Source organism: Pinus tabuliformis, chromosome 7 (assembly GCF_031772625.1).
Source record: "Pinus tabuliformis cultivar Carrire ecotype Pingquan chromosome 7, CPIR1, whole genome shotgun sequence".
In the NCBI taxonomy this organism is placed as follows: Eukaryota; Viridiplantae; Streptophyta; class Pinopsida; order Pinales; family Pinaceae; genus Pinus; species Pinus tabuliformis.
Window position 1 is genome coordinate 1,143,238,538 of NC_142293.1, and position 25,941 is coordinate 1,143,264,478.

The 25,941-nt window shown below is 38.1% G+C and overlaps 1 protein-coding gene across 3 annotated transcripts in view; it reads left to right on the top strand.

Moving 5' to 3' along the window:
* LOC149251543 (uncharacterized) overlaps positions 1-25,941 on the top strand; it is a 297,774-nt gene that overhangs the window by 69,335 nt on the left and 202,498 nt on the right. For all 3 annotated transcript variants that reach the window (XR_016266900.1, XM_089459493.1, XM_089459494.1), the window contains exon 8: positions 3,608-5,357. Coding sequence is in view for 2 of the 3 variants with exons in the window: in XM_089459493.1 (XP_089315619.1) it covers positions 3,608-5,357 (1,750 nt within the window). In the remaining variant the exon portion in view is untranslated. The remainder of the gene's footprint in view (positions 1-3,607; positions 5,358-25,941) is intronic.

A 25,941-nucleotide genomic window follows, 5' to 3' on the forward strand; every position in this document is an offset into this window, starting at 1 on the left:
ATTTGCACGAAAGAGGGTAGTGTAGCCCTAGTGGGCACACTCATTGAAGGGCGCTGCGCTGCTGGTGAGGGGTGATTAAAGGGTTGAGAAGCCCCCGAAGTTTCTCCACACAAAAACCCTCTAGGTGTGGCTCTATCTCGGTTCTGTGATTTGATCTCCTCCAACATGTCTTTCTGCCCCTTGGTCAAGTCACTCAAGGCCCTCAAGAGGTTATTGAAAGCCATCTCCTCTTTGCTCTTGGGCTCTGTCATTTCCTCCCCTTCGGCCACTGCTTTTCCTTTTTCCTCCGTGTTTGGTGTAATTTCCAGCTCCCTTTCTCTGCTACTGTACCTTTGCCTTCAATAAGTGATGTTCTCCCGGTCTTACCCTCTCATAGGAAACCAACCCCACAGCTGAGCCAAGAATTAGGCTTTGATACCACTTTAATGTTCCTAAGTAGGAATATGAGTGATATTTAAACAAATAAACAGTGTAACAACATAAAATTAAAACATGTATCACACACCCATAAAACACTGTAAAACTGGAACTGTTGAGCCATATATTATGAAATATGAGAGCATGAGTACAATATATGAATGAAGTGGTGCACCTGGGCTTGTCTCAAGGACAAGCTGGACCAAACCTAGGTGATGGAATAGCTGGAAAGATGGTTGTTCAGTTGCTGCACCACTATGCACTGCGTTGTCCCAGAAAACTGTTGTTCTGTTGATTTCGACTTGCTGGAATGTGCCCAAAAACCGCCCAGAAAATTCTGTCCTTTCAGCCTTAGACTCCTTGGACAAAACCCAAAAAAACCCAGAAGGGAATTTCTCTGATTTTGACTTGGGATTTTCGGCCTCCTTGGAGCCTCTCCCCAGCTGCTACAACCAAATTCGACTTGCAGGAAACAACTTGCAAACCCCTCTGAAAATACCCCTAGAACGATGGGTTCACCTGTATTGACTAACTCCTTGCTCCTTGGATGACCCTTGGTCCAGATGACGACTCTCCCAACACCATGAGTTTGCTGCTATAGTGGCCTCTGTGCAACACGTTTGTCCAGGACTTCGACTGACTGTTGCATTGGTCTAGCTGGCTGCTACTCTAGCAAAACTGCCTTGTCTATGTTGCCTCCTCAACTCTCGGCTCTCCCAGCAAGCTGTGAATCCCTTTGCTAGTCTATTCCTGGCTCTCCAGCAAGCTGTGAATCCCTTTGCTAGTCTATTCCTGGCTCTCCAGCAAGCTGTGAATCCCCTTGCTGATTTCTAACCCCTCCTGCGTGTTCTCGGACTGCCCCAGAATTATGCAGTTCCTCCTTGCGCTGATGGTTGAAGTGTGTTACTGTACCAGACTCCCTGGAAACTCCTGTGTAACATCCTCCCTAGGGCAGGCACGAATGGTCCCCCGAAGAAGAGGTTGAATCTCCCGCGTAAGAGATTCATGGCTAAATAGCCGGTAGACTCGCTAAACAACAGAGCGTACAAAGTGAGTTTGTTTGTCAAATAATTAGAATACCCCCCAAAATGAGAGCTGATCTCTCTTTATAACTCCTTGGCCCCCCTTAGCCTCATGTGGGCCCCTCCATCCACTAGCTCGAATTCCTTCCAACGTATTCCTTGGCCAAGTTCAAATTATGCATGTGGTGGCCCCCACATTCCACTAGCTACCAGAAATAAATCGAATTGCCTATAGTTCTTAAGTTTCTGCGTGTGGGGTTCTCCTCCTAAACCAAAAATGCTGCCAAAATTGTGTTGCTGCATCCTGTGATGTTGATTTGGGGTAGCATCGGATGTGCTCTAGCCATGAAATTTGGTGGAGAGGTTGGGGCACATGAGATCTCCAATACCCAGAAAGGATTTGGGTAGATTCTAAACAGATAAAGAAATATTAAAATAATTAATATTTTTAATGGAATCCCTAAGTCTAAACTTAGGGAAAATAAAATATTAATTTGTATTAATATGAATCTGTGTTAGAATGGTCCAAAAGACATGGATCAAGTCAGATCTGATCTTAGCCATTGATTAGGGACTTAATCTCGGCCGTTGAGATGTCAACAGGAAAAGTATAAGAGGAGGCTTGAGGGTCATTTGGAGGAGCACACCAGATGATCAATCATTCTATTCTCTAGAGCGGGGTTTGCTAAGAGAGATAGAATCAGTGATCGGGAGAGCAGTTGAGGGGCATTGAGTACAGAGAAACAGAGAAGGCAGAGATTGTGCCGGGAGAGTAGCGTAGCAGCCAAGGAGGGTGACGCAGAGCCAGCAAGGGTTCACGCAGGGCCACGCAGAGGCAGCCAAGTGCTGCGCAGAGCACCAGAGGGGCCAGCGCAGCTGACGCAGAGGCTCCTAGAGCTGATGCAGGGCCAGCGTGAGATAGAGAGGGGCTGACGCAGTGCAGATTGGGCAGACGCTGGGGTTGCAGGAGCAGTTTTATGTTGAAGAGCTGCCGGAAGGAAATTTTGAGGTTTCAGCTAGGAGATTTCTCTCAAACTGTGAGGTATAGCTGCTTTGGAAATTCTCTATTGGGTAGGCCAGTTTCGGCACCCAGATTGTACTCTGACATTGCTTAATAAGAAAATTATTAGATAGCTGCACCAGTTTTCCCGCATTGGGTTTTTCCGGGGACACTGGTCCAAAAATAATGGTGTCATGTGGTGTGTTTGTTCTTGTTTCTTTTAGTTGCTGATCTGTAATACGTTGAGCATGCACTGGTGTTTATTTTCAGTATTTACATTGTAAATAACTTGTTTAGTAACATAACAAGTAGGTAGGAATAAATCAGATAAAGTGCATGGAGGGTTTCTAACTAAGTAGACTTAGAAACTTCAACACGCGACTAATTCATTTGAGAAGGGAAATGACATGTTCCCTCATTGTAAAGAATTACTGTCAGAGAGCAGTGGTCCTTCTTTCTTTTCTTTTTGTCACCGTTATCAACAATACAATTCATAAAATGACAAGCTTTGTCTCTGTAGCTACTTAATCCATCAATCCTGTTATATCTTAAAATTAATATTTTATTTACTTTCTAGGAACCCAAATTGTTAATTTTAGCTACATTTTCTGTTTACTGGCATATTTTATGTTCTATTCATGAGCCACAGAAGGTGATATCTGATTATTTCATTGGTATTACTTATCAAAATTATCCATTCTGGTCATATTCCCGTTGAATTCATATCCATTCAGAGGATGGAGATGTTGGATTCTACAAGAAGCTACAGTTTACAAAAACCTTTCCTTCCAAGGTCTATCCCATAAAGCCGGAGGTTGTATAAATGGTGGGAATTTATTTGCAAGTTGAAGCTGATTTGTTTAAATTGGACTGAGCTTTGTTGTCATTGCTTTTAGTTTATATTCAAAGTCTACTAACTCATTTCATATCCCGTTCACTGATTTTTTCCCTATTCTTGTGTCCCTAGACTCTAATGAATACTGTTGAAATGCAATTGTTCTATGCTTATTTTTCTCTGTACGGAAGGGTTGCATATCATGATCACCTGTGAATTGCGATGGCTTGTCTGAATTTTTCTATCTCTCATCCCTGCAAGCTTACCTTTCTGATATCTTAATTTATTTTAACTATTATTGAGATAATCATATCTTCCTTTTCCCTTCTACAGGGGACCTCAGCTATTGGTGCCATACAAAAGTCATCTGCCTGTTGAAGATGAGTGCAGCAATGGCAGTATTATAAATCGGGGAAAATTGACTTTATTGGACAGTTTTCAAAAGGGACATGCATTGAAAGATGTAAGAAGAAAGAGGCATCCTGTAATATGCTCAATGAGAGAACAAGATCATAAAAAAATGCAGTTCCATAAGAAATCAAAATTCTATAGAGGGCAAACATCAGAACTTGATTTCCAAGTTAGCAAAGAGGATGACAATGGCTTTGTTTATTATAGTAAAAGGCAAAAGTTGAACTCCCAAAAAGAGTTACGTGAATCAGTTGCAGATGATAGCCATCTATTCAATATGTCAAAAAGTGACAACTGTAAATCTGAGTCTGGAGACAGCAGGGACTCTTCTGAATACAGAGGGGATGAGCAAGAGGGGTCTATTGACAGGCAACAGAAAAAGCTTCATAACTTGGCAGAGAGAAAGGGGCCACAGCTTGAAGAAGAGATTCATCCAAGCAATGGATACTGTTGGAATGGAAGAGATGATGCTGACAAAGATATAATATCTTTGAATGTCAGGGATTTTTTATATTGCCATAGGGGTAGAGATGAAGTATGCTCATATAGAGATCCAGAGAGAATGTATTACAGGAAACCTAAAGAAGAATGTATTGATAAGCACAGGGAAAGGAATGGTCATACCAAATCTTGGCAAGGCAGAGATGGAGGTGTACAGATTGAAAGAGAAAAAATTGAAGAAGTCAGAAGAAGAGATGGGCTCAAGAAAGTAGATGTCTCAAAACATAAGATAAGAGGTCAGGATAGTGGAAGATGTGAAAGGGAGGATCATCTGCATCCGAGAAAGAGAAAAGATGCTAATGATAGGAATTATCAGTATGATAAAGAAGATTTTGGAGAATCCAGAGAAATGGAGAGGCTGAGGCATATTGTGGAGCAACAGGAAAATGTAGATGATTGCAATGTGAGAAAAAAGGGAGAAGATTTTAGAGAAAGAGACAAAGTAGATAAGGATGCACGAATTAGAGATCAGACAGATCGAGGTGACATCAGTAGAGACGAACTTGACAGGGATGAGCTGCTGTTTAGATGGAAAGAGGAAGAATCTAGGAGAATGGAAAAATTTGATGATAGCTGTAGAAGAAAGCTAAACGATGATGCTATAAGAAGGGACAGAGAAGATGAGCATTGGAGAAAATCAGGACATGAGGAGATGTATTGTAGGAGAGGTAGAGAGGAGGAGAGATGCTTGCTTTCAGAGAGAAGCAATCATCGAGAAGATAAATTGTGGTGTGCTAACGACGAAGATGAAAAGAATGCCAGAGAAGAAGCTAGGGTCATGAATTTTGACAAGTATAAAGTCTATGATAAAAGAAGGCACAAAGAGCATAGCAGGGTTAGAGATCTGATAGATGAGGATGGCAGATCAAAGCATCATGAACATGATGGCATCTATTCTTGGGAGGATCGCTTGGAATATGAACAAAGGGGTTCAAGACATGACCATATATACCTCCGACATCAAATGTCATGCACTGTTCATGGCGTGGAGGAGAGAAGGTTGTACAGAGGGAAACACATATTTTATACAATGACGACTAAAGAATTTCATAATAATGATCGACATGGCTACAGTTCTGGCTTAGCAGATCATAAGCTGCGGAATGATCTGACAATTAGCAGGGGAAGGAGAAAACATGAGGACTACCCTTCTGTACATCAAGATGAAAAGGTAAAGTTGGGGCGTTCAGTTCACTGTTGTGGCTTTTAAATGTCGCCTGCTCAACTGATACATCGCTTTTGTATTTAGCTGCTGTATAGTAAATGCTAAAGCCATTGTAATTCATATTTATTCTAAAGTGGTTGTGAAATATAATTCTGTTTGCACAAAGTGCAGATTATTCATTTCAATGCAAGCAGACACTCAATGGAGTTTCTGTACCTTCTCAAAGGTCTTTTGATCTTAATGATTTGTTTTCATGCAATCTGAACAACTATGAGGATATTTATAAAATCTCTCTTTCCTCTGTAGAAATTCAACTAGGAAACTAATTAGATAAGTTTAGACTATCTCCAGAAGTAAGATTTCATCTTATATTTTTCAGATTGATATTTCTATTATTTTTTACAATTCTTATAGAAGTTATAAGAAAAGCTCGCCAAACATTCCTGCCTAGTGCTGTACACACCAATGAAAGGAAAAGAGGGAATTATCACACACGAAGGAGACAAGGGAATTTAAAGTCAATGATATTACCTAGTTATCTATCTATTCCAAATAAGGGTGTCATCTGATAACGATGATTTTCTAAAGTGGTTGTGGGCCCCTGTCAATACTGTCTTCAAAGGCACTGTTATACATGTGTTCTCAGTTCAGTGCGGAGATGATGGCATTGTCTAGTTTCATGGTTTCTCTTCTGAAAGAGCCAATAGATGATCTGAAACTAGTAGCCCTAGTCATCACATTAAATTAGGTAATTTTAGTGGTATCAAACAATTTACTTACCTCTTGCAAGGACTGATTGGAGCTTGTTGTCTTTTCTGGAGCATTGTATTGTAAATTCTTGATCGATATTTCTGACCAAATCTTTGCTCTTCAATCCTTACAATCTATATAAATTTTATACACTCTGGATGTCTTTTTTTGAGTGTGTGGTGGTGGGGTGGGGGCTGGTGTGGTGGGTGGTGAGGTTTAAGCTTATATGTAACTGCTTTCTCCTCGTTTGGGTTCCTTCTAAAAGGTGATTGTTTAATAAGAACTATTTTCAGTAGAGAGAATACATCTTATGTAATAAAAATGCGAACAATGTCAAGCCTATGGAATTCATCATTTGGTGATGTATTTCAAGGTGCATATATTAAACAAAACAGCCAATAGTTCTTGGCACATCTGGCCCAAGAATTACATATTAAATTTTAAACATGTAGTGACAATCACTCAAATTAGATATCTGTATAGGTTCTTAACCTGTGAGAGCATCTTCTCTTTCAATATAGATCTTCTGTCCATATAAACAAGCTGACACTGTAGGTACTACCAGTTGAGTTTTTGTGCAAGGATTGTGATTTTTCACAGATTGGTCTGGTATTATATTACATCAATGGATAAAAAATGAACAAGGACTCTATCTTCTTTGACACTGATTGATAATAATTAGGGAATGATTTGAGGTGAATGTTCTCAAGGTTTGCTTACAAGTACTGCAACTGATGTTGATGCTTAGGTTCTGATGTGGATAATTTGTTATTTACACAAGCAGAGATTTTCATGACTAGTTATTATGTTTCTAGATCCTACATGTGGAAAAAAACAAGTAGTGATGTAAAGGAGAAAAAGGTGAGACTCCTCCCAAACACGGAATGGGGATATCCTGATTTGTTGTCAATGATCTTACATGCCTAAATACTGACAGGCAGCAAGATAAAAGTTGTCAATTGTGGGAATAGTCATATATATTTATGAGGCTTTAAACCCTTCCCATTCCATTATAAGAGACAAAGCTTATGTAAATGTACTTGATTAAGTTGTTATATCGATTGGCAAGTTTAATCAACTTTGAAAAGGTTTAATAATGCTCTAGTGATTTATGGGTAAGCTTGGATGGTCCTTGGCTAGTGTTAACCCTCTCAAGTTACCCTAATACCCCATAATAGTTAACACTCTTCATTACTTTTCTTAGAAATAACTCTCTGGGAAATCCCTGGGCACTTCCCCACATTTTGAGGATGGTACCCAACATAAAGTAGGTAGCATAGACTTAGTGCACCCATCCCCATGGGAATCGAACTGGGGACTTCCATAGCAAGAGTTAACACTTTTTATGTAGATGTAATAGCTCTATTTAGCCTTCATACATGGAAGTGACTCTAGATGTTAAGTGACCTCTTATGGGCTATATATGGCTCATTCTTACTGTTTGAGGGCATTGTTATCTCCATTTATCGTCTCTACTCTTGATATATGATATACCTGTTGGAAGAGTGTCATCAAGGAAGGTATTGTGAGCAATCTCATTCTAATCGATGTCCCTCTAAAGATATAAATTACTCAACATCCACAACTCCTTGGTTATATTATGACATACCTCTGCTGTAATAAATGGAAAAGAATTTTTGTTGCGATGACTTGTTTCATCATTTAATGAATTAATAAATTTCTCATGGTTTCTTCATTGCACTTATAAATATTCTTTTTAATTGTAGAACACATTGTCAGAAACCTCTCGACATATTCCCACGAAGTAGTTGATGAGAGTACATTAATGATATATTCAAAATTTACTCCCATAATAATGTGCTGGATAATATTGTGTTATTTACTGTCATCCCATTTATGTTTTGATGTTCGAGACTTATTTACTTGTCCTCTCATCTTAGTCATTAGATGACACCACTTAACATATCCCCACGAAGTAATTGACGAGTATGTAAATGATATATTCATATTTTACTCCCATAACAGTGTGTTAGATTAGTATTGTGTTATTTACTATCATACCCTTTATGTTTTGATGTTTGAGACTTATTTACTTGTCCTCTGATCTTAGGTATTAGATGTACAAAATTTTGCTTTCGTACATGTTTGTATATGAACTTTTATAGTCTTTTATGTCTAGCAATCCTCTTTTGTTATTTTCTTGGTGAATTAGTAGGGGGTATTCGGGGGATACATATTTTAGAAGGTCCCATGCATCCTTTGAAGGTACCTCCTTTAAAAGTTGAGATATTATGAGTTTTCTAGTGTTCGATATTTATTTCCATTATGGTGGAATGGAATCTATGCATCACCATAAGATAATATAATATAAGATGAAGTAATTATATTAATGTCCAATATATGATTGTGTTGAAAATAATACTGAGAGGGGGGGGTGAATCAGTATTATTAAGTCAAATTCTTTTTCAATTTATACAAAGATTTGTATACGCTACTTCAGTTAATTAAAACAACGTGTATGCACAACTTTGACTAATTAAACTCGCGTATAACTTCTAGACTTAGAACTGAATTTATTCTTCAGATGTTGATCATTAATCTGTGTGTCAGAACCATATAACATTAAGCAGGAACAGAAAAGTAGAGCAGACAGTCACACAAAAGAACACAAGATATAAGGTGGAAACCCAATGTGGGTGAAAACCACCTGCTGCAATATGTCTCTATCTTCTTTCAATTAGAAACCTCTTTTTTACAATGATTCTGTACTGGTGCAGTCTTATACCAGCACGCAGGCTTCAACCTGCAGAAGGCTACAACCTTCTCTTGTTCTCTAGCTTCTCCTGGAAGGGAGCTACAACCCCCTTAGCTCTTGTACTAGCTGAGGTACTAGTACATAGGTGCTGACCTATAGAAGGCTTCAACCTTCTCTATTCTTCCAGGGACCACGTTTCATAAATTTTCAGACTGGATCCATGAATATCAATCAAACATCAAGTAGATCTGCAACAACCAATCTCCTTTGTACAAATACTGAATCAACCAATAACTTCTCAGAATGCTATAACCAGAAAACAGTACCAGTAACCAGACACCAATTATGAACCCAGAACACTGCAGCAATAAACAGAAGCAGCTAAAACATATTTCAAGAGACGTACGCTACTTCACCAATAGAAACCTGCGTACGTACGCAGCTATGCCAAAGCCAACTAGCGTATACGCAGTCTTCACTTGCTTAACCTGTGTGTATACACGCTTTTGCTTTGTCGAACCTGCGTACAGATTTATAAAAGATAATTTATCCTTTTACTTAATCAGACATTAGTTATACCTAGATTATCAGATTTATAGATCTAATCATGCGCCAAATATAATAGATCAAAATCACACAATGATACTACTATTCAAGCCTTGAGATCTCGACCCATCAATAGATCTTAACCATCATGTAATGCTCAGGTTCCTCCTTGATTCAGATCCAGCTGTAACTCACCAACCAATCACTAGTATTCCAGATCTTGCTCTTCTCAAGATATTCAACACATAAGTCAATACCCTTGCCAAATGATCTCCTTCCCTTTTTATAGTCTTAGGCCTTACTCAAACCATGGTCCAAAACCATTGAGAACTAATACTAGGGACCCAATACTTGGGTTCAACACTTTAAATGCAATACCAAGGACCAAAACCATAGGTTCAAATATGTCAGACTAAATACCATGGACCAACCATAAGTTTTCCCACATGTACGCGCTTTTCTTTGCATGAAAGTGCGTGCATACGTATACGCGCCTTCTGATCGGTACACCCGTGTGTATACGCGACTTTGTTACGAGGAACCTGCGTATACCTCATTTTCTTTCATTCTGAGAGCTTGAACTGTGATCTGCCATTTGAGTGAGTTGCCATCAAGGACAACACTTATGTCATAGAGCCAAACCTGTTCCAAACCTGTGTCATAATGCCAACAATCTCCCCCTTTGGACTTGATGGCAACCCAAAGTCACTCAAAGTCATTCTCCCCCTTTGACATCAAGGGCAAAGGGTTATGCTCCCCCTGAGTCCATGCTGAAATTTCTGCTCTGCTGTGCTGTCCAAGCTCCCCCTGACTTGTAGGCAAGGTCTGCAAGAAGATGTTCTATAAAAGAAACATGACTTTATAATGACCTTCCTATCACCAAAGACTCATACATACATCCATCTCCCATACAAATGGGAATATACCAGTATTGACTCATCCATCCAACCAAGTGGGGATCCATGATAAAATAAGAACATTACATCATTCATCCCAGGCATAGTGGGGAAACCAAAATAGGCCGTTACATGACCTTGATAAAAGAAATATAAGACATAGAGACAAAATATCTACAGCAAGACTCTGACAGTTATCAACAACAAACATCAACAACATTTGTCAATCATTATTCAGACCAGCACCCATGTTCTCCTTCTGCACCTGTTCCACTTGAAATCAAACCAACTGTGAATTTGAACCAAGATCTTCTAAGATAATGCCAACAATGCATTATTAGAAGAATATATGCTCCCCCTGAACCTGTGCCAGATGGTCTCTGTCAGACCCATATCAGACTCTTTTCATCTTGAGCCTGGCCCCACTGCTTTTCTTCAAACCAACATATACGCGACTGTACCTTAATAAACCAGCGTATGTACGTGGATCCTCCTCATTCAACTCACGTACCACCACTTTTCTCTGAAACAGACAAGATTCAATAGCAAGATGATGCATCAACTACCCCCAGCTTCTGTCTGAGGTATTCAAATGTCTCCCTGGGCAGTGGTTTGGTGAGGATATCAGCAACTTGTTCCTTAGAGGGAACATACTCCAATTTTACCTTTTGTTCAAGCACTTGTTCCCGGAGAAAATGATACTTGATCGGTATGTGCTTAGTCTTTGAATGCATGACAGGATTCTTTGAAATATTGATTGCACTTGTATTATCACAAAAAATGGAGATAGGTGGAGTACAAGTGATTTGAAGGTCTTGCAATGTTTTCATCATCCAAAGGAGTTTTGTGCAGCAAGATGCAGCAGCTACATATTCTGCTTCAACTATAGATAATGCAATAGAACTTTGTTTCTTGCTGAACCAAGATACTAATTTAGGACCCATGAAGAATGCACCACCACTAGTGCTTTTTCTGTCATCCACGCTTCCTGCCCAATCCGCATCTGTATATGCATGAAGTGTGAGATCTGTACCTCTAGGATACCATAAGCCATAGTTTTGAGTTCCTTGAAGATACTTGAAAATTCTCTTAATTGCCTAAAGATGAGTTTCCTTTGGATTTGCCTGAAACCTTCCAACTATTCCCACTGCATGCATAATGTCTGGTCGGGTACCTGTTAGATAGAGAAGACTACCAATCATGGATCTATAGGTTGGTTGATGTACTGCTGTCGATTCATCATTTGCGCTGAGGCTGCATCCTGTCACCATAGGGGTACATACTGGTTTCGAATCCTCCATCCCATATTTTTTCAAGATCTGCTCGAGATACTTGGTTTGTGATAGAAAAATGTCGTCTTTGTTTTGTTGGACTTGTAAACCAAGAAAATATGTGAGCTCACCAAGCATGGACATTTCAAACTCTTTCTGCATCACCAAGGCAAAATTTTGACTCATGTCTTCTTCATTGCTACCAAAGATGATATCATCAACATACACAACAAGTATTAGCAACTTATCATTGTCAATTTTTATATATAGATTGCTATCAGTTGATCCTTTTATAAAACCTTGTTGATGGAGGTACTTATCCAACCGATAATACCAAGCCCTTGGAGCCTGTTTAAGGCCATAGAGAGCCTTTTTGAGTCTGCATACAAGTTTTGGATCATTTCCAAGAATAAACCCATTTGGTTGTTCAATATATACTTCTTCATCCAAGTCTCCATTCAGGAAGGCAGACTTCACGTCCATTTGAAATACTTTGAACTTCTGAAAGCTAGAAAGAGTAAGGAACATTCTTATGGCCTCAAGTCTAGCAATTGGTGCAAAAGTTTCTTCAAAGTCTATCCCTTCTTGTTGAGCATACCCTTTGCAAACAAGTCTGGCCTTGTTTCTAATCACATCTCCATTTTCATTCAGCTTATTTTTGAATATCCATTTTGTTCCTATGACATTCTTATCTTTTGGTCTAGGAACCAACTCCCAAGTGTTATTCTTTTCAATCTGCTCAAGTTCTTCCTCCATGGCCTTGACCCAGCATTCATCTTTGCATGCCTCTCTTACATTTTGTGGTTCAGTGGAGGAGAGCAATGCTAGATAGCTTGAAGCTTCTGAAATGGTTCTTCTTGTCTGTACACCTGCCTCTTTCTGCCCCAAAATTTGAGATTCTGGATGATTCTTCTGAACGTACTTGGATGGAGTCTTTTCTTCTATCCTTATCTGTTCTTCTGGTGCCTCATGGGTTTCTTTTTCATCGTGAATCTGATTTGATGTTGATGGATAGTCCTCATCATCTTCGAAATCTTCAGATTTTACCTGCCTAGGAGCGTTTCCTTCTTCATCAACCACTACATCAATACTTTCAATAATTTTTCCAAGTCTTTTAATGTAACACTTGTATGCTTTGCTGTGGGGAGAGTAACCAAGGAGAACGCCTTCATCTGCTCTAGGTTCAAACTTGCCAAGATTTTCATCAGTCTTCTTGATGTAGCATTTGCTTCCAAAAATTTTGAAGTATTTTACCGTGGGAGTCTTACCATACCAAAGTTCATGAGGAGTCCGAGTGCTGTTTACCCGGATATTTGTCTTGTTGAGAATAGTAACTGCAGCAAATGTGGCTTCACCCCAGAAGGTTGCGGGAGTTCCAGACTCATCAAGCATAGCACGAGCCATTTGTTGAACCGTTCTGTTCATCCTTTCCACTACTCCATTTTGCTGAGGAGTCCTTGCAGTAGAGAATTCCCTTCTTATTCCATTTTCTTCACAAAAATCGAAAAATTCATCTGAGGTAAATTCCTCTCCTCGATCAGACCTGAGGCATTTGATTCGGCGATTTGATTCGTTCTCCACCAAGGCTTTAAATGATTTGAATTTTTCGAAAGCTTCATCTTTATGCTTCATAAGTCCTATCCAACACATCCTGGAAATGAACAATATAAAGTATTCTTCTCCTCGAGGTGACCTTTTCCTAGATGGTCCACATACATCAGTATGGACAAGTTCAAGTGGCCTGCTAGCTGATCCTTCCTTCTAAGGGAAATTAGTTCTGGTTTGCTTACCAAATTGACATGATTTGCATATTGTATTGTCTGGAATTCTGATGTCAGGTAGATCACGAACCGCCTGATATTTGCATGCTTTCCTTATCTGTGAGAAGCTTAGATGTCTCAATCTTCTGTGCCATAGCCAGTGTTCATCATTCTTGCTTAGATAGCATTGTTGTTGTCCTCCCTTGAGTATATATAAATTATTTGGAGTTCTTATGCCTTTGATTACTGTTTCTCCTGTATCAAGCTCACGAACAATGCATCCATTTGATCGAAATATTACTTCATTTCCTTGATCACACATTTGACTGAAACTTAATAAATTATGCTTTAAGCCATCAACATACATAACATTTCCAGCCTTGAACTTTTCTTTCAAAAGAACAAAACCTTTACCTTTTATGAGTGCAGGGGTGTCATTTCCAAATGAGACATTCTTTTCCTTTTCTAAGGCACTATATGATTGAAGTTTATCTTTATCACCTGTCATATGTTTTGAGCATCCACTATCAATGTACCACTGATTTTCCTGTCCTTTTGCATATAAGGCTATCCCACATCTTTCTGGTTGCGATTCTTTCTTTTTCCATGTTTTGGGACTCAATGAAACTTGCTCCTTCTGAGTTGTTTGCCGAAACCTGCTCCTGCATTCAGAATCTTCATGACCGAAGTTGTTACAAATAGAACATTCTACTTCATTCTCAAGAGCAGAAAAATTATTGTAGGTCCTTTTCATGATCCCAGTCATACTCCTTTGTTTTTCAGCTTCTCTAGTCATGATTGTCTTGTAGGCAACGTATTGAGTTGCTTTGTGACCAAAGTTATGACAAGAGAAACATTGGCCATTGAAGAAGCTCCTGCGATTATCAAATCTACCAACCAAATGATTGTAGTTTCTATTGACATCCATTCTTGAGGCAAATTGAGAATGATTTACCTGTGGTTGGTTGTAGCTTTTGTTCATCCTTGAAGTAGATTGCCCCCGATTTACCTGGTAGTCTTTGTTCATTCTTGAGGTAAATTGTCCCTGACTTACGTGGTGATCTGCATTATGCTTTTGCTGTGGATTGTCAACCTGTTCACTTCTCCTTGCTGCATCAAGATAACTTTTGGAGGTGGATGGCTTTTGTGCTTGCTTTTGTGCTTGAGATGCTTCTTCAGTATATCCAAGACCTGTCTTGATTAGAGGAGAACGCTGTACTTTGATAATATCATCTAAAGTTTCAGATCCTTCAGCAAATTTAAGATTAAGAACTTTTGTTTTCTCAATATCTTTTCCAAGTCCCACAACTTCACATTCTAACTTTTCATTGTGTTTTTCTCTTTCAGCAAGTTGGAATGTCAGAGTATCTATAATCATATTCTTTTCCTCTAAACAAATTTTGAGTTTAGAAATTTCTTCATAGAGACCTTCTTCATCTATAGCATCCAAGAAATCATCATATTCAAAAGCCATCAGAAGTCTATAATCATTACGTTGTTCAGCTTCATCACTAATTGAATATCCATCACTGTCTTCATGTGTATAATAGCTCTTCTTACTTACATTCTGTTTTCTGTTCCATCTAACTGGTTCCTTACCTTTGTCAAGTTTATCTTTATGAGGACATTTGGCAGCATAATGACCGACTCTCCCACAAGCAAAGCATTTGAAAGACAACTTACCTCTGAATCTTCCAGTTCCCCGTTGAAGGTTCTTGACAAAATTAGATTCTTCCTCTTCTTCTAACATATGTTCTAACTCATTGTAATCTCCTTTTCCTGAGGCTTTGAATGTAGCTTCTCTCCTGTCTGATGGTCCACCTTTTCTCATTTCGTAAGCAGTTAGGATTCCGTGCAGTTGTGACATGGTAAGGCTCTGTAGATTCTGCTTTTCTTCTATGGCAGAAACTTTTGAATCAAACTTAGGAGACAAAGATCTTAGAACCTTTTCAACCAAAACAACTTCTTTTATTTCTTCACCCAAGTTTTTCATACAATTAACAATCTCATCTATACGAAGGAAATAGTTAGCCACGCTTTCATCATTGTACATTCTGAGATTTTCATACTGAATTCTGAGAGTTTGAAGTTTTGCTCGTTTTACCTGATCATCTCCTTCATAGCTCAGAACGATCTTGTCCCATATTTCTTTTGCAGTTTTGAGCTGCATAACCTTGACGAATTCTGATTGAGATAGACTCCCTAAAAGGGTATTGATAGCCTTTGCATTTGTTTCATACTGCTTCTTACCAGCCGTATCTGCAAGTGTTGCTGAAGGAAATGTGTATCCTGTTTCCACAATATCCCAAACTTCTGTACCAAGAGATTGAAGATAAGCAGTGATTCTTACCTTCCAATAGACGAAGTTGCTCCCATCAAAAATTGGTGGCCTGATTGATGCTTCCTTTTTGTAGTTGCTCATGATGATAGATCTTCCTTCAAGCGATCAAGCTTCTCCTGAAGGACCTGCTCTAATACCAATTGTTGAAAATAATACTGAGAGGGGGGGGGGGGGGTGAATCAGTATTATTAAGTCAAATTCTTTTTCAATTTATACAAAGATTTGTATACGCTACTTCAGTTAATTAAAATAGCGTGTATACGCAACTCTGACTAATTAAACTCGCGTATAACTTCCAGACTTAGAATTGAATTTATTTTTTAGATGTTGATCATTAATCTGTGTGTCAGAACCATATAACATTAAGCAGGAACATAAAAGTAGAGCAGACAGTCACACAAAAGAAAACAAGATATAAGGTGGAAACCCAATGTGGGTGAAAACCACCTGCTGCAATATGTCTCTATCTTCTTTCAATTAGAAACTTCTTTTTTACAATGATTCTGTATTGGTGCAGTCTTATACTAGCACGCAGGCTTCAACCTGTAGAAGGCTACAACCTTCTCTCGTTCTCCAGCTTCTCCTGGAAGGGAGCTACAACCCCCTTAGCTCTTGTACTAGCTGAGGTACTAGTACGTAGGTGCTGACCTATAGAAGGCTTCAACCTTCTCTATTCTTCCAGGGACCACGTTTCATAAATTTTCAAACTGGATCCATGAATATCAATCAAACATCAAGTAGATCTGCAACAACCAATCTCTTTTGTACAAATACTGAATCAACCAATAACTTCTCAGAATGCTATAACCAAAAAACAATACCAGTAACCAGACACCAATTCTGAACCCAGAACACTGCAGCAATAAACAGAAGCAGCTAAAACATATTTCAAGAGACGTATGCTACTTCACCAATAGAAACCTGTGTACATACGCAACTATGCCAAAGCCAACCAGCGTATACGCAGTCTTCACTTGCTTAACCTGCGTGTATATGCGCCTCTGCTGTGTCGAACCTGTGTACATATCTATAAAAGATAATTTATCCTTTTACTTAATCAGACATTAGTTATGCCCAGATTATCAGATTTATAGATCTAATCATGCACCAAATATAATAGATCAAAATCACACAATGATACTACTATTCAAGCCTTGAGATCTCGACCCCACAATAGATCTTAACCATCGTGTAATGCTCAGGTTCCTCCTTGATTCAGATCCAGCTGCAACTCACCAACCAATCACCAGTATTCCAGATCTTGCTCTTCTCAAGATATTCAACACATAAGTCAATACCCTTGCCAAATGATCTCCTTCCTTTTTTATAGTCTTAGGCCTTACTCAAACCATGGTCCAAAACCATTGAGAACTAATACTAGGGACCCAATACTTGGGTTCAACACTTTAAATGCAATACCAAGGACCAAAACCATAGGTTCAAATATGTTGGACTAAATACCATGGACCAACCATAAGTTTTCCCACATGTATGCACTTTTCTTTGCATGAAAGTGCGTGCATACGTATACGCGCCTTCTAATCGGTACACCCGCGTGTATACGCGACTTTGTTACGAGGAACCTGCGTATACCTCATTTTCTTTCATTTTGAGAGCCTGAACTGTGATCTGCCATTTGAGTGAGTTGTCATCAAGGACAACACTTATGTCATAGAGCCAAACCTGTTCCAAACCCGTGTCATAATGCCAATAGATTGCAGATAGGTCAATGGGATTGGTAAGTACAAAAGTATTAATACACTGTGGAAGTGCAGCGGCCACACATTTAAAAAAAAATGCAGATCTAATCTAAGATCTAAAAACCATAAACTATGAAAGAAAGTGCTGCTGGAAAAAATGGGTAGATACAAGAATTGCTAGTGATCCAAGTTCAAAAATTATACACAAAGGGACGCCTTGGAGGGGAGGGTCAGGGAGATCAATGCTCTCGAGACTTGTCATGAGAAGAAGATGAGGGAATTTAGCTTTCTGAATCATTCAGCTCTCCATATGTATCTCTCTTATCATTTGAGGCTGAAGAGAGGAAAATCTTGATAGAAGACCGTATAGAAGAGTTGGAGGAAGAATTAGTCCACTAAATGTGTCACTGTCTCTAGGGAGGGGCTTGTTGTTGTTGTCTTGAAGTAGAGTGTTGCCTACCGTGAGGATGTCTATTATCTTAGAATAGCTCCAAACGAGTTTTGTTGAAGTGTGGTGGGAGGGTCCTCAAGGTCTCTTGGATTTATCATTTGACTAATTCCTTCCTCATAAACAAGGCTATGCACCGTTGATTTGGGTATTGGAAGAAGATGAAGAAAGATTTCTCAAAATTCTTGAAGAGGTATTAGAAGTAACCTCCTATCTCATTGAAGGGAAGTTAAAGATAAAACACTCCTTTGTCTCAGTCTCATGCATTCGACAACTCTGGCAAATCTTGTCCTCATGGAAGTTGATGCTTGACCTCTATTTGTAGCCTATGTGAAATTGGCCCATGAGGATGTTGATCATGTGCATTCATTGTCGTAGTGTGTAAGGGGGTTGTACAATGAGCTTGTTTATTAGTTTCAAGAAGTTCTTTTCACAGAAGGCCATCATGGTCTTCCACCCGTCTATTGTGTTGAGTCAAGTGACTTGAATATATTGCCTATACATGTCCTCTTTGATGATCTCGTTCATCTTGTGATGATCTTGTTTGGTAGAAAATGTTTGGGGGCACCCAATGTTGTACAAAGAAAGAATGAAGCCGGTACTTTTTTGAGAAGCAAAGCACCAAAAGCGTCATTTTCCAAAAATCCTAGGAAGCAAACTGTCTTGGAAGCCTCAATTATTTATATATATATATATATATATATATATATATATTTATTTATTTATTTATGTATGTATGTATTTATGTATTGCATTTATATTCAAAAAATATGTCAAGAATGCCAAATTAGTTGCAGATTATACGAAAGCATGCATATTTGTACATAAATCAAGATAGAAATGGGATCCATAGTACATTAATGATTAATTATTCGAGTATCAACTATATAGAATCTACATTCTATCAATTACAAACAAATATTCAAATTTTTAAGTCATATAATAGAAAATAGACCATTAACATATGGAATGAAATAGTAGGTTATCTAGCAATTGTCAACAATAACATGAGGAAATAGTTATGTTCACAAAATAGGCCATCTACACACCAAAATATGGAGATCAAAAGGTCCAAAACAATAAATTGAGCTAGTTACTAAACACCTTTCTATAGAAGAAGTGTTCACAAATTGTGAAAATACCCATGTTGTGAAATGTTGTAGTTGTGGGGTAGCACTACCATGCATGTTCCTCCACTTCTTTACAAACAATGTCCCACCATTGCTTATGTCGAGATCCTCATCACTAGTATCACCCTTTATTCTTCTCCTCTTGTCTAGCTTTTGTCTATACCTTGATTCTCTAGGGACATCAATCAACACCGCCCAGTGTTGCGGGGGAGCGCCCCCCCCCCCCCCCCCCCCCCCTCGCTCCCGCTCCCGATCCGCGCTCCGGGCGGGAGCGCGCTCCCTAAAAAAAATTTCGCTCCCTGCCTTTTCGGGAGCGTTTTGCCTTTTTTGCATTTTTTTTTTTGTAGTAATGTTCGAAATGCAATTTTTTTTGAAAGAAACAAATAGTTTTTGAGTGGGGCAACTTAATGATCAAGTCTAGGCCCTAGTATTGATATGCTATTCATGGTAATGTTAAATTCTTAAAGTAAAAGTGACATTTTCTTTAATTTTCATTTTCATCCTTTTACTTAAATTTTTAACATTACCATGAAATGACTCAGGATGTTTGAGAGTGGTTTCGTCCTCATTGGATTTCATATGGAGAAAGTAGAATTTTAGATTTCATTCCTTATCCAGCAGACTTATCAGTTTTTCAGGATTTCAGGATTGGGGGATTGCAATGTTTCCATTGAATTTTGTCATGTATTAGGGTATGGAACTCATATTTAATCAAGAGTACCAATCCCTCTATGTACCTTGATGTTAGTGACATTGGTTGTCGAACTCCTCTATCATGACCCTTCTAAAAATGTATGCATCACTCAAACAAAATCTTGACTTGACATGCTATGCTTTTTCTATCTTATGTTAATGCTTAGAGGGTGATATTAATGACAAAGATCCCTATACAGATACAAAGGTAATGACAAAGATACCTCTGGATATTAATGCTTGGAGGGTGATATTAATGACAAAGATCCTGATTTTGCAACAGGACTAAAAAATTAGACATTTCTCGTGGTGGCAAGAGGCCCAAGCATAAGAAATAGATAATAGATTTACTTCTCTTCTCTAGTTTCTAGTAGCTTTTATAACTATTGACTCTTTCATATTTATTATGATATTTTTTTAAACAATATATGACAATTTAAGTTTGAAGTTGGCAATTATAACTCATTAGTAATGAATTATGAATATGATGCTTCATGAAAGTTGAAAGTTGTTTCATTTCGTTTCATTTTATAACATTTCATTTCATGTTAGATATTATTTGTTGTAATGGTTACACTTAGCTTACAAGTACAACTTTGGTGATCAATGATGATAAATGTTATATATTGAATTTTGAAAGCTTGAAACTTTAAGATTGATGAATCATGAGACTCAATATGTTGTATGTTACTATGTTACTAACTTGCGGACGTGGTTGATGAAGATTATAACTTCTAGATGATTGTTGTTATATGGTTCAATCTATGCTTTTTTATGTTTTTTATATCTAATTCATCATTCTACATGTTTTTGTTGACATATATGTATCAAAAATTAAAAAATATAAAAAATATATATATTTTTAAAAAATCGCTCCGGGATTCGCTCCCAAACCGGGAGCTTCTGAAAATGGTCGCTCCCGCTCCCGCTTCCGCTCCCGCTCCCCGCTTCCGCTCCCGCTCCCAAGTAACATTGACACCGCCCAATTTTGATCAAATTGCGTAATCCAAGCCTTAAAATATGGTAGAAAAATCTTAGCATGCCTAATCAATGATTTTGGTTTGAGTGAAGGGTACATTTTTGCTAAGGCCATGACAAAGGAGTTCAACAGTCAACACCACCAACACTTGGGTACATATATGGTTTGGTGCTCTTGATTAAATGTCAATCACATACCCTCATACATGATAAACTCTCATGAAATGTCGTAATTCCATTGATCTTGAAATCCTAAAAATTGTGAAGTTTGCTAGATTTTGTGTGGGATCTAAAATTCCACTTTCTCCATATAAAATCCAATGAGGTTGGAACCACTCTCAAACATCTTGAGTGCATTAATGGTAGGGAGAATCAGGGGAGCACTTAGGGAGCATCCGAGAAGCATGATGGGAGCACAAATTGACATATGGGAGAACAATTCAACACGTGGTGGTTCAAAATTTGTAGGAATTGTGCAAATTGAGCTTGAAGTGTTGTTCCTTTGATGCTTAGGCCATGGTTTCGCACGGTGCCCGTTACCCGGGTCTGATGCGTTGGTGGGGGGATGGTTCTTGTAACACTAGGGGCACCCAAAGAATATCTGGAAGATGGGAGGTGGTCTATCAATATTAGAATTAGAATGGTCATTAAACGTGTTGACTCCAATAATCTAAGTCGGACTGGAACCAATCTTTTTTGGGATCAAAAGACTAGTCAACCAAAAAATATATAAAAAATTCAAATTTTGAAAATAACATATATATATTCATGTGCATCCATATGAATCCAAACCATTATATACAAATATGCTAAATTTTCTCACATATCCATGTGAATCCAAACCATTAGACACAAGTATACAAGGATGCATATGACCAAAATAGCACAAAGTATCGGTTTAGTTTTAGGGTTCATGGTCTTAATTTTATAGGTATTAGGGTCTAATGGGTTTAGGGTTTTGAATTATTCTTTAAAATTTGAGTTTTGGTGGTCCTTAGCTATGAGGTATGGAAACAACTGTTTCCAGTCTTAAACCTTGAGCCAGACAAGTATGGCCTTAAAACTGGCCAGACTGGTCAGTTTTGCCAATTTTGGTATGGTTTTAATAACACTGATCAAGATGACTATTGATTTTTGAATCCTTGAGACCTTTGAAAACCAATGAATATGAAATTGTCTTGTAGGTATGTTAAAAGAGTAATACATTATATCCTATATTTATTATGGCATAGTATACTCTTGTATCCATTTATTATATAAAGAGGTGTTATTTTGGAGAATTATATTATCCCACATTTAATATGTGAGAGTAATTCCTCCACATCTCTGGGTATATAATAGGGTCAAGGGAGCCTCTTAAGAAATATACCATTTTGTGATACCATCACATCTTATCCTGTGCTCACAACATACTGCTATTTGTATCGGGTTATTTGTAGTTGCTCTCTTTGTAAGATTGTAGGAGATTTTTGGAGATAATAGAAGACAACCTTCCCATGGACGTAGCCCAATTGGGTGAACCACGTATATCTGTTGTATTCTTTTTCCTTGTTCTCTTTCTGTTCATATTTATATGTTGATATATTGTTGGTTTCTTAGATAGATAGCTAGTTTAGTAGATCTAATATTCTAACATACTAGCCTACTCATGTTGGCCTATTTGTAGAGACATGGACACTATATATTAGGCATACATATTCATTCTTCATTCATCCAGTTCGATCACAACTTGGAGGACAACGAGCTACAGATTCACATCTCGTGAATCTTCAGGAAGAAGAATAAAAAAAAAACAAGAAGTGATATATCTCGGTGTCTAGCTCGGATTGGTGTCTAGCTTGATTGGTGGATTGTCTCTCGGCCCTCAGGATTATTACAGTGACAGGTAGGGACTGTACCTCGGGTCTGTGGCTCTATATCTCGGGTTTGTGTCATTGTACCTCGGCTCTATATCTCAGGTTTGCCTCTACACTTTTAGACAGTAGCTCTGTATCTTCGGACTGTGGTTATACCTTATTCACTGAACTCAGATCTTTGGATGAGAACAATGACTTGGATCTTGTGAACTGGAACTCATATCTTGTGTACTGTATTCTCGGATCTTTGGTGGAGAGTTGTGACTCGGAACTCGGATCTCGTGAACTGTACTCGGTTCTTTGGTGGAGAACTGTGACTCAGAACTCGGATCCCGTGAACTGTAATCTCAGATCTTTGGTTGAACTCGTATCTTGTGAACTGTGACTCTAATCATTACACAGTGAGTTTAGACCTCGGCTCTAGCACGGTAGTTTGGGCTTCAAATTCAGACTTCATAATAATTAGCAACATGACAGTGTCTCAGTATTCGCATTTAATCACAGTAAATCTCCTTGGACTGTAAAGAACCTAACTGTAGCATCATTCGAATTACCGTTCTTGAGGCCGACTTGGTGTGGAGGAGACTAAATTCATTTTTGACTCGAAAATAATTATTTTTACATGGTTTTGAAGCTCAAGAAAGTTCTCTTTTAATGTACAATGACTCTAATGACTCAGAATAAATCCTAGAAGTCCTCAATGGGAACTTTGACCTAAAACATGATGACCCAAACATGAAACCCACGCTTTAATAAGTCATAATAGTAATAATAAAAATATTTTCTTCATTCTTTTGATAAGTGCATTTCATTGTGACTCAAATACATTTATGAAGATTGAACCTAGTTACATATTTCAATAGTCCCTCTTAAGTAGGGAGGTATTCATAAGTACAAGGAAGATCTCAGAACACTTGAGCCATGAAGAATTTAGGCACCGCAATGCCATGGACTAGATTCTTGACTAGGGCAATCTATCGAAGGTCCTTCAACAATTTAGGCATTGCAATGCCATGGACTAGATTCCTGACCAGGGCAATCTATCCAGGTGGGACTAAGATGGACCAAAGCTTTCAGCCTCTCTAGGTACCATCAGGATTACGTACTAACCATCAACCTAGGGCTCTAGGTGCGTATCCGAGGTCAGAGCTCCATGACCAACACCACCCTTCGTACTTCGGGAACTAGATATCAACACAAAGTGCCAGCCAGATGTCCTCCCATGCAATGTGTCTTACACACAAAGCCTCAACACTCTTGATTATTCTAATCGGTAACAAATCCTCTCCGATCAAACAGATCGATAACAAATCTCTCCAATCAAACTGATCGACAATACTAAGCATGTAAAACATGCTATCAAACTTCCGAGAGATTTACCTGTACAAACACAACCCCAATCAGTAACAAACTTTCAAATGTACATAAATACAAACCTTCAGGGTCGTTCAGACATCTTGATGTTGCTTTTCAACTTTTCACAGTAGGACTTAGAGCTTTCGCAATGAATCTTGACTGAGGATTCCTCAACCATACAACTTCGTTTCCTACTTTTCATGCAACAACGTTTTCTACAAATAGATCCGACTCTTCTTATCTCAGCAACCCTGCAAAATACATTCTCCAATTTCTTCTTTCAAGGTGTCCATCATGACTATGATATGACCTCCCTCTTAACTAGGGAGATTCCTTCTATCCACGCTCCCTCTTCACTTGGGGAGATTCTTTCATTCAAGCTCCCTCTTAACTTTAGGGAGATTTCTTTCATCCAGGCTCCCTCTTAACTTAGGGGGTTCCGCTTCTTTCTACAACATTGGAGAATTCTTCATGGCTTCCATCCTTCTTGTTAGAGTTATAATGACCATTGTCATTCACATAACTTTCTTCATCATGCTTATCATATTTACTTTACGAGCATCTTCACCATCCTGAAGATTATGTACCTGCACAACTTAGATAGCAAGTACAACCAAATCTATAGAAGCATGAAGTTAACCATATCATATAATGGAAGCATTCAACTTTAGACATCAAATACCAAAACTTAGTTACAAATAAGAGACACATACTCTTCAACTTCTTGCTAGGTTTTTTGTCATAAACCCTAGACTATATCATCAAGACTTTGATCATTTCAAACATAACAACCTTCATTACATCTAGGGTTTCAATATTTCTTCCAGAGGAATGACATACCTTACTACAAACCCTAGAAGCAATTTAAACAAGTGTAGATCTACAATATATCTAACAACTTTCAGAATTCATATGTTAGATTTCCTACTAGGATTTAGTGTGAAACCCTAGATTTCATACATGAGCTTTTAACAATAAAAAACAATCACAACTCAATTCAACATGACTAGCTTCCACTAGGGTTTGTTGTAAACCATAGATTTTACTAAATCTCAACAACCACAATACGATTTCATATTTTATCAACTTTTCATAAATCCCAGATTGTCAAATAAAATACTAGCGAATTTAACTTCTACTAAGGTTTAGTTACAAAAGCCTAGAATTCACAAATACTATCATCCTAGAGAATCAAACTTCGACTAGGGCTTAGTTTCAAACCCTAGGTCTCATGACCATCAATAATTAGGTCAACTGATACATCCAAGATTCCATCAACATGCACAAGCATATCATAACATGTGTTAGTCAAACCCAAAGACACAAATATTAATAAAAGTTAGACATATAACAAACTTGATTAGACTAGGGTTTCGATCGGACAAACACACATATACCCAAGGATTTCATTTCTAGGATATTACAAGGGTCTTGCTTATACGCCCTACCAAACCCTAATGATCTAGGGTTTCAATACAAAGCAAAGCAAACCCTAAATTACCAATATTTCAAAAGTTTAGGATTTCAGATATTACCATTCAACCTTAACAAGTTAGGGTTTCCATAATCATACCAAAGCCCCAAACATGACATCATCAAAGCATCAAGCATTTTCTCTAGACTTTAACAATAACCCTAAGTAAGCTAGGGTTTCACACATAATCAACAGACCCTTAAGTTAGGGTTTTCATAAAGAACCTTTCTAGGGTTCCATAAGAGTAATCAAAGATATAAGGAGGGTAGATTTATCTGATGATGACTCACCCAATCAAGAATCTTTAAGATTCAAGAAAGCTAGACAAAAGATGTTAGTAATGGTTTATCATGAATGAATATGAAGAGAACAAAAAGTTGTAGTTCAAAACATACCTCTTGTTTCTTAACAAACCTTGTAATTTCAATGCTTTGTTTTGTGAGGCCTTCTTCCTTCAGTGTTCAAAAAGTTTTTCCTAAACAAGGAAAATAAGAGTAGAAATGTGATTAGTATTCAATGGAAACAAAACTGGATAGGTAAGGAAAACTAAAAATAAAAAAGGTAATATACTTATCTTTGGAGGTTGGTTAGGGCTCCCTCCAAGCTTGAGGGATACCTATAACCTTAAGAACAAATAAAAATGTTTTTCCAAAATATGTTAAACCTACAAATACT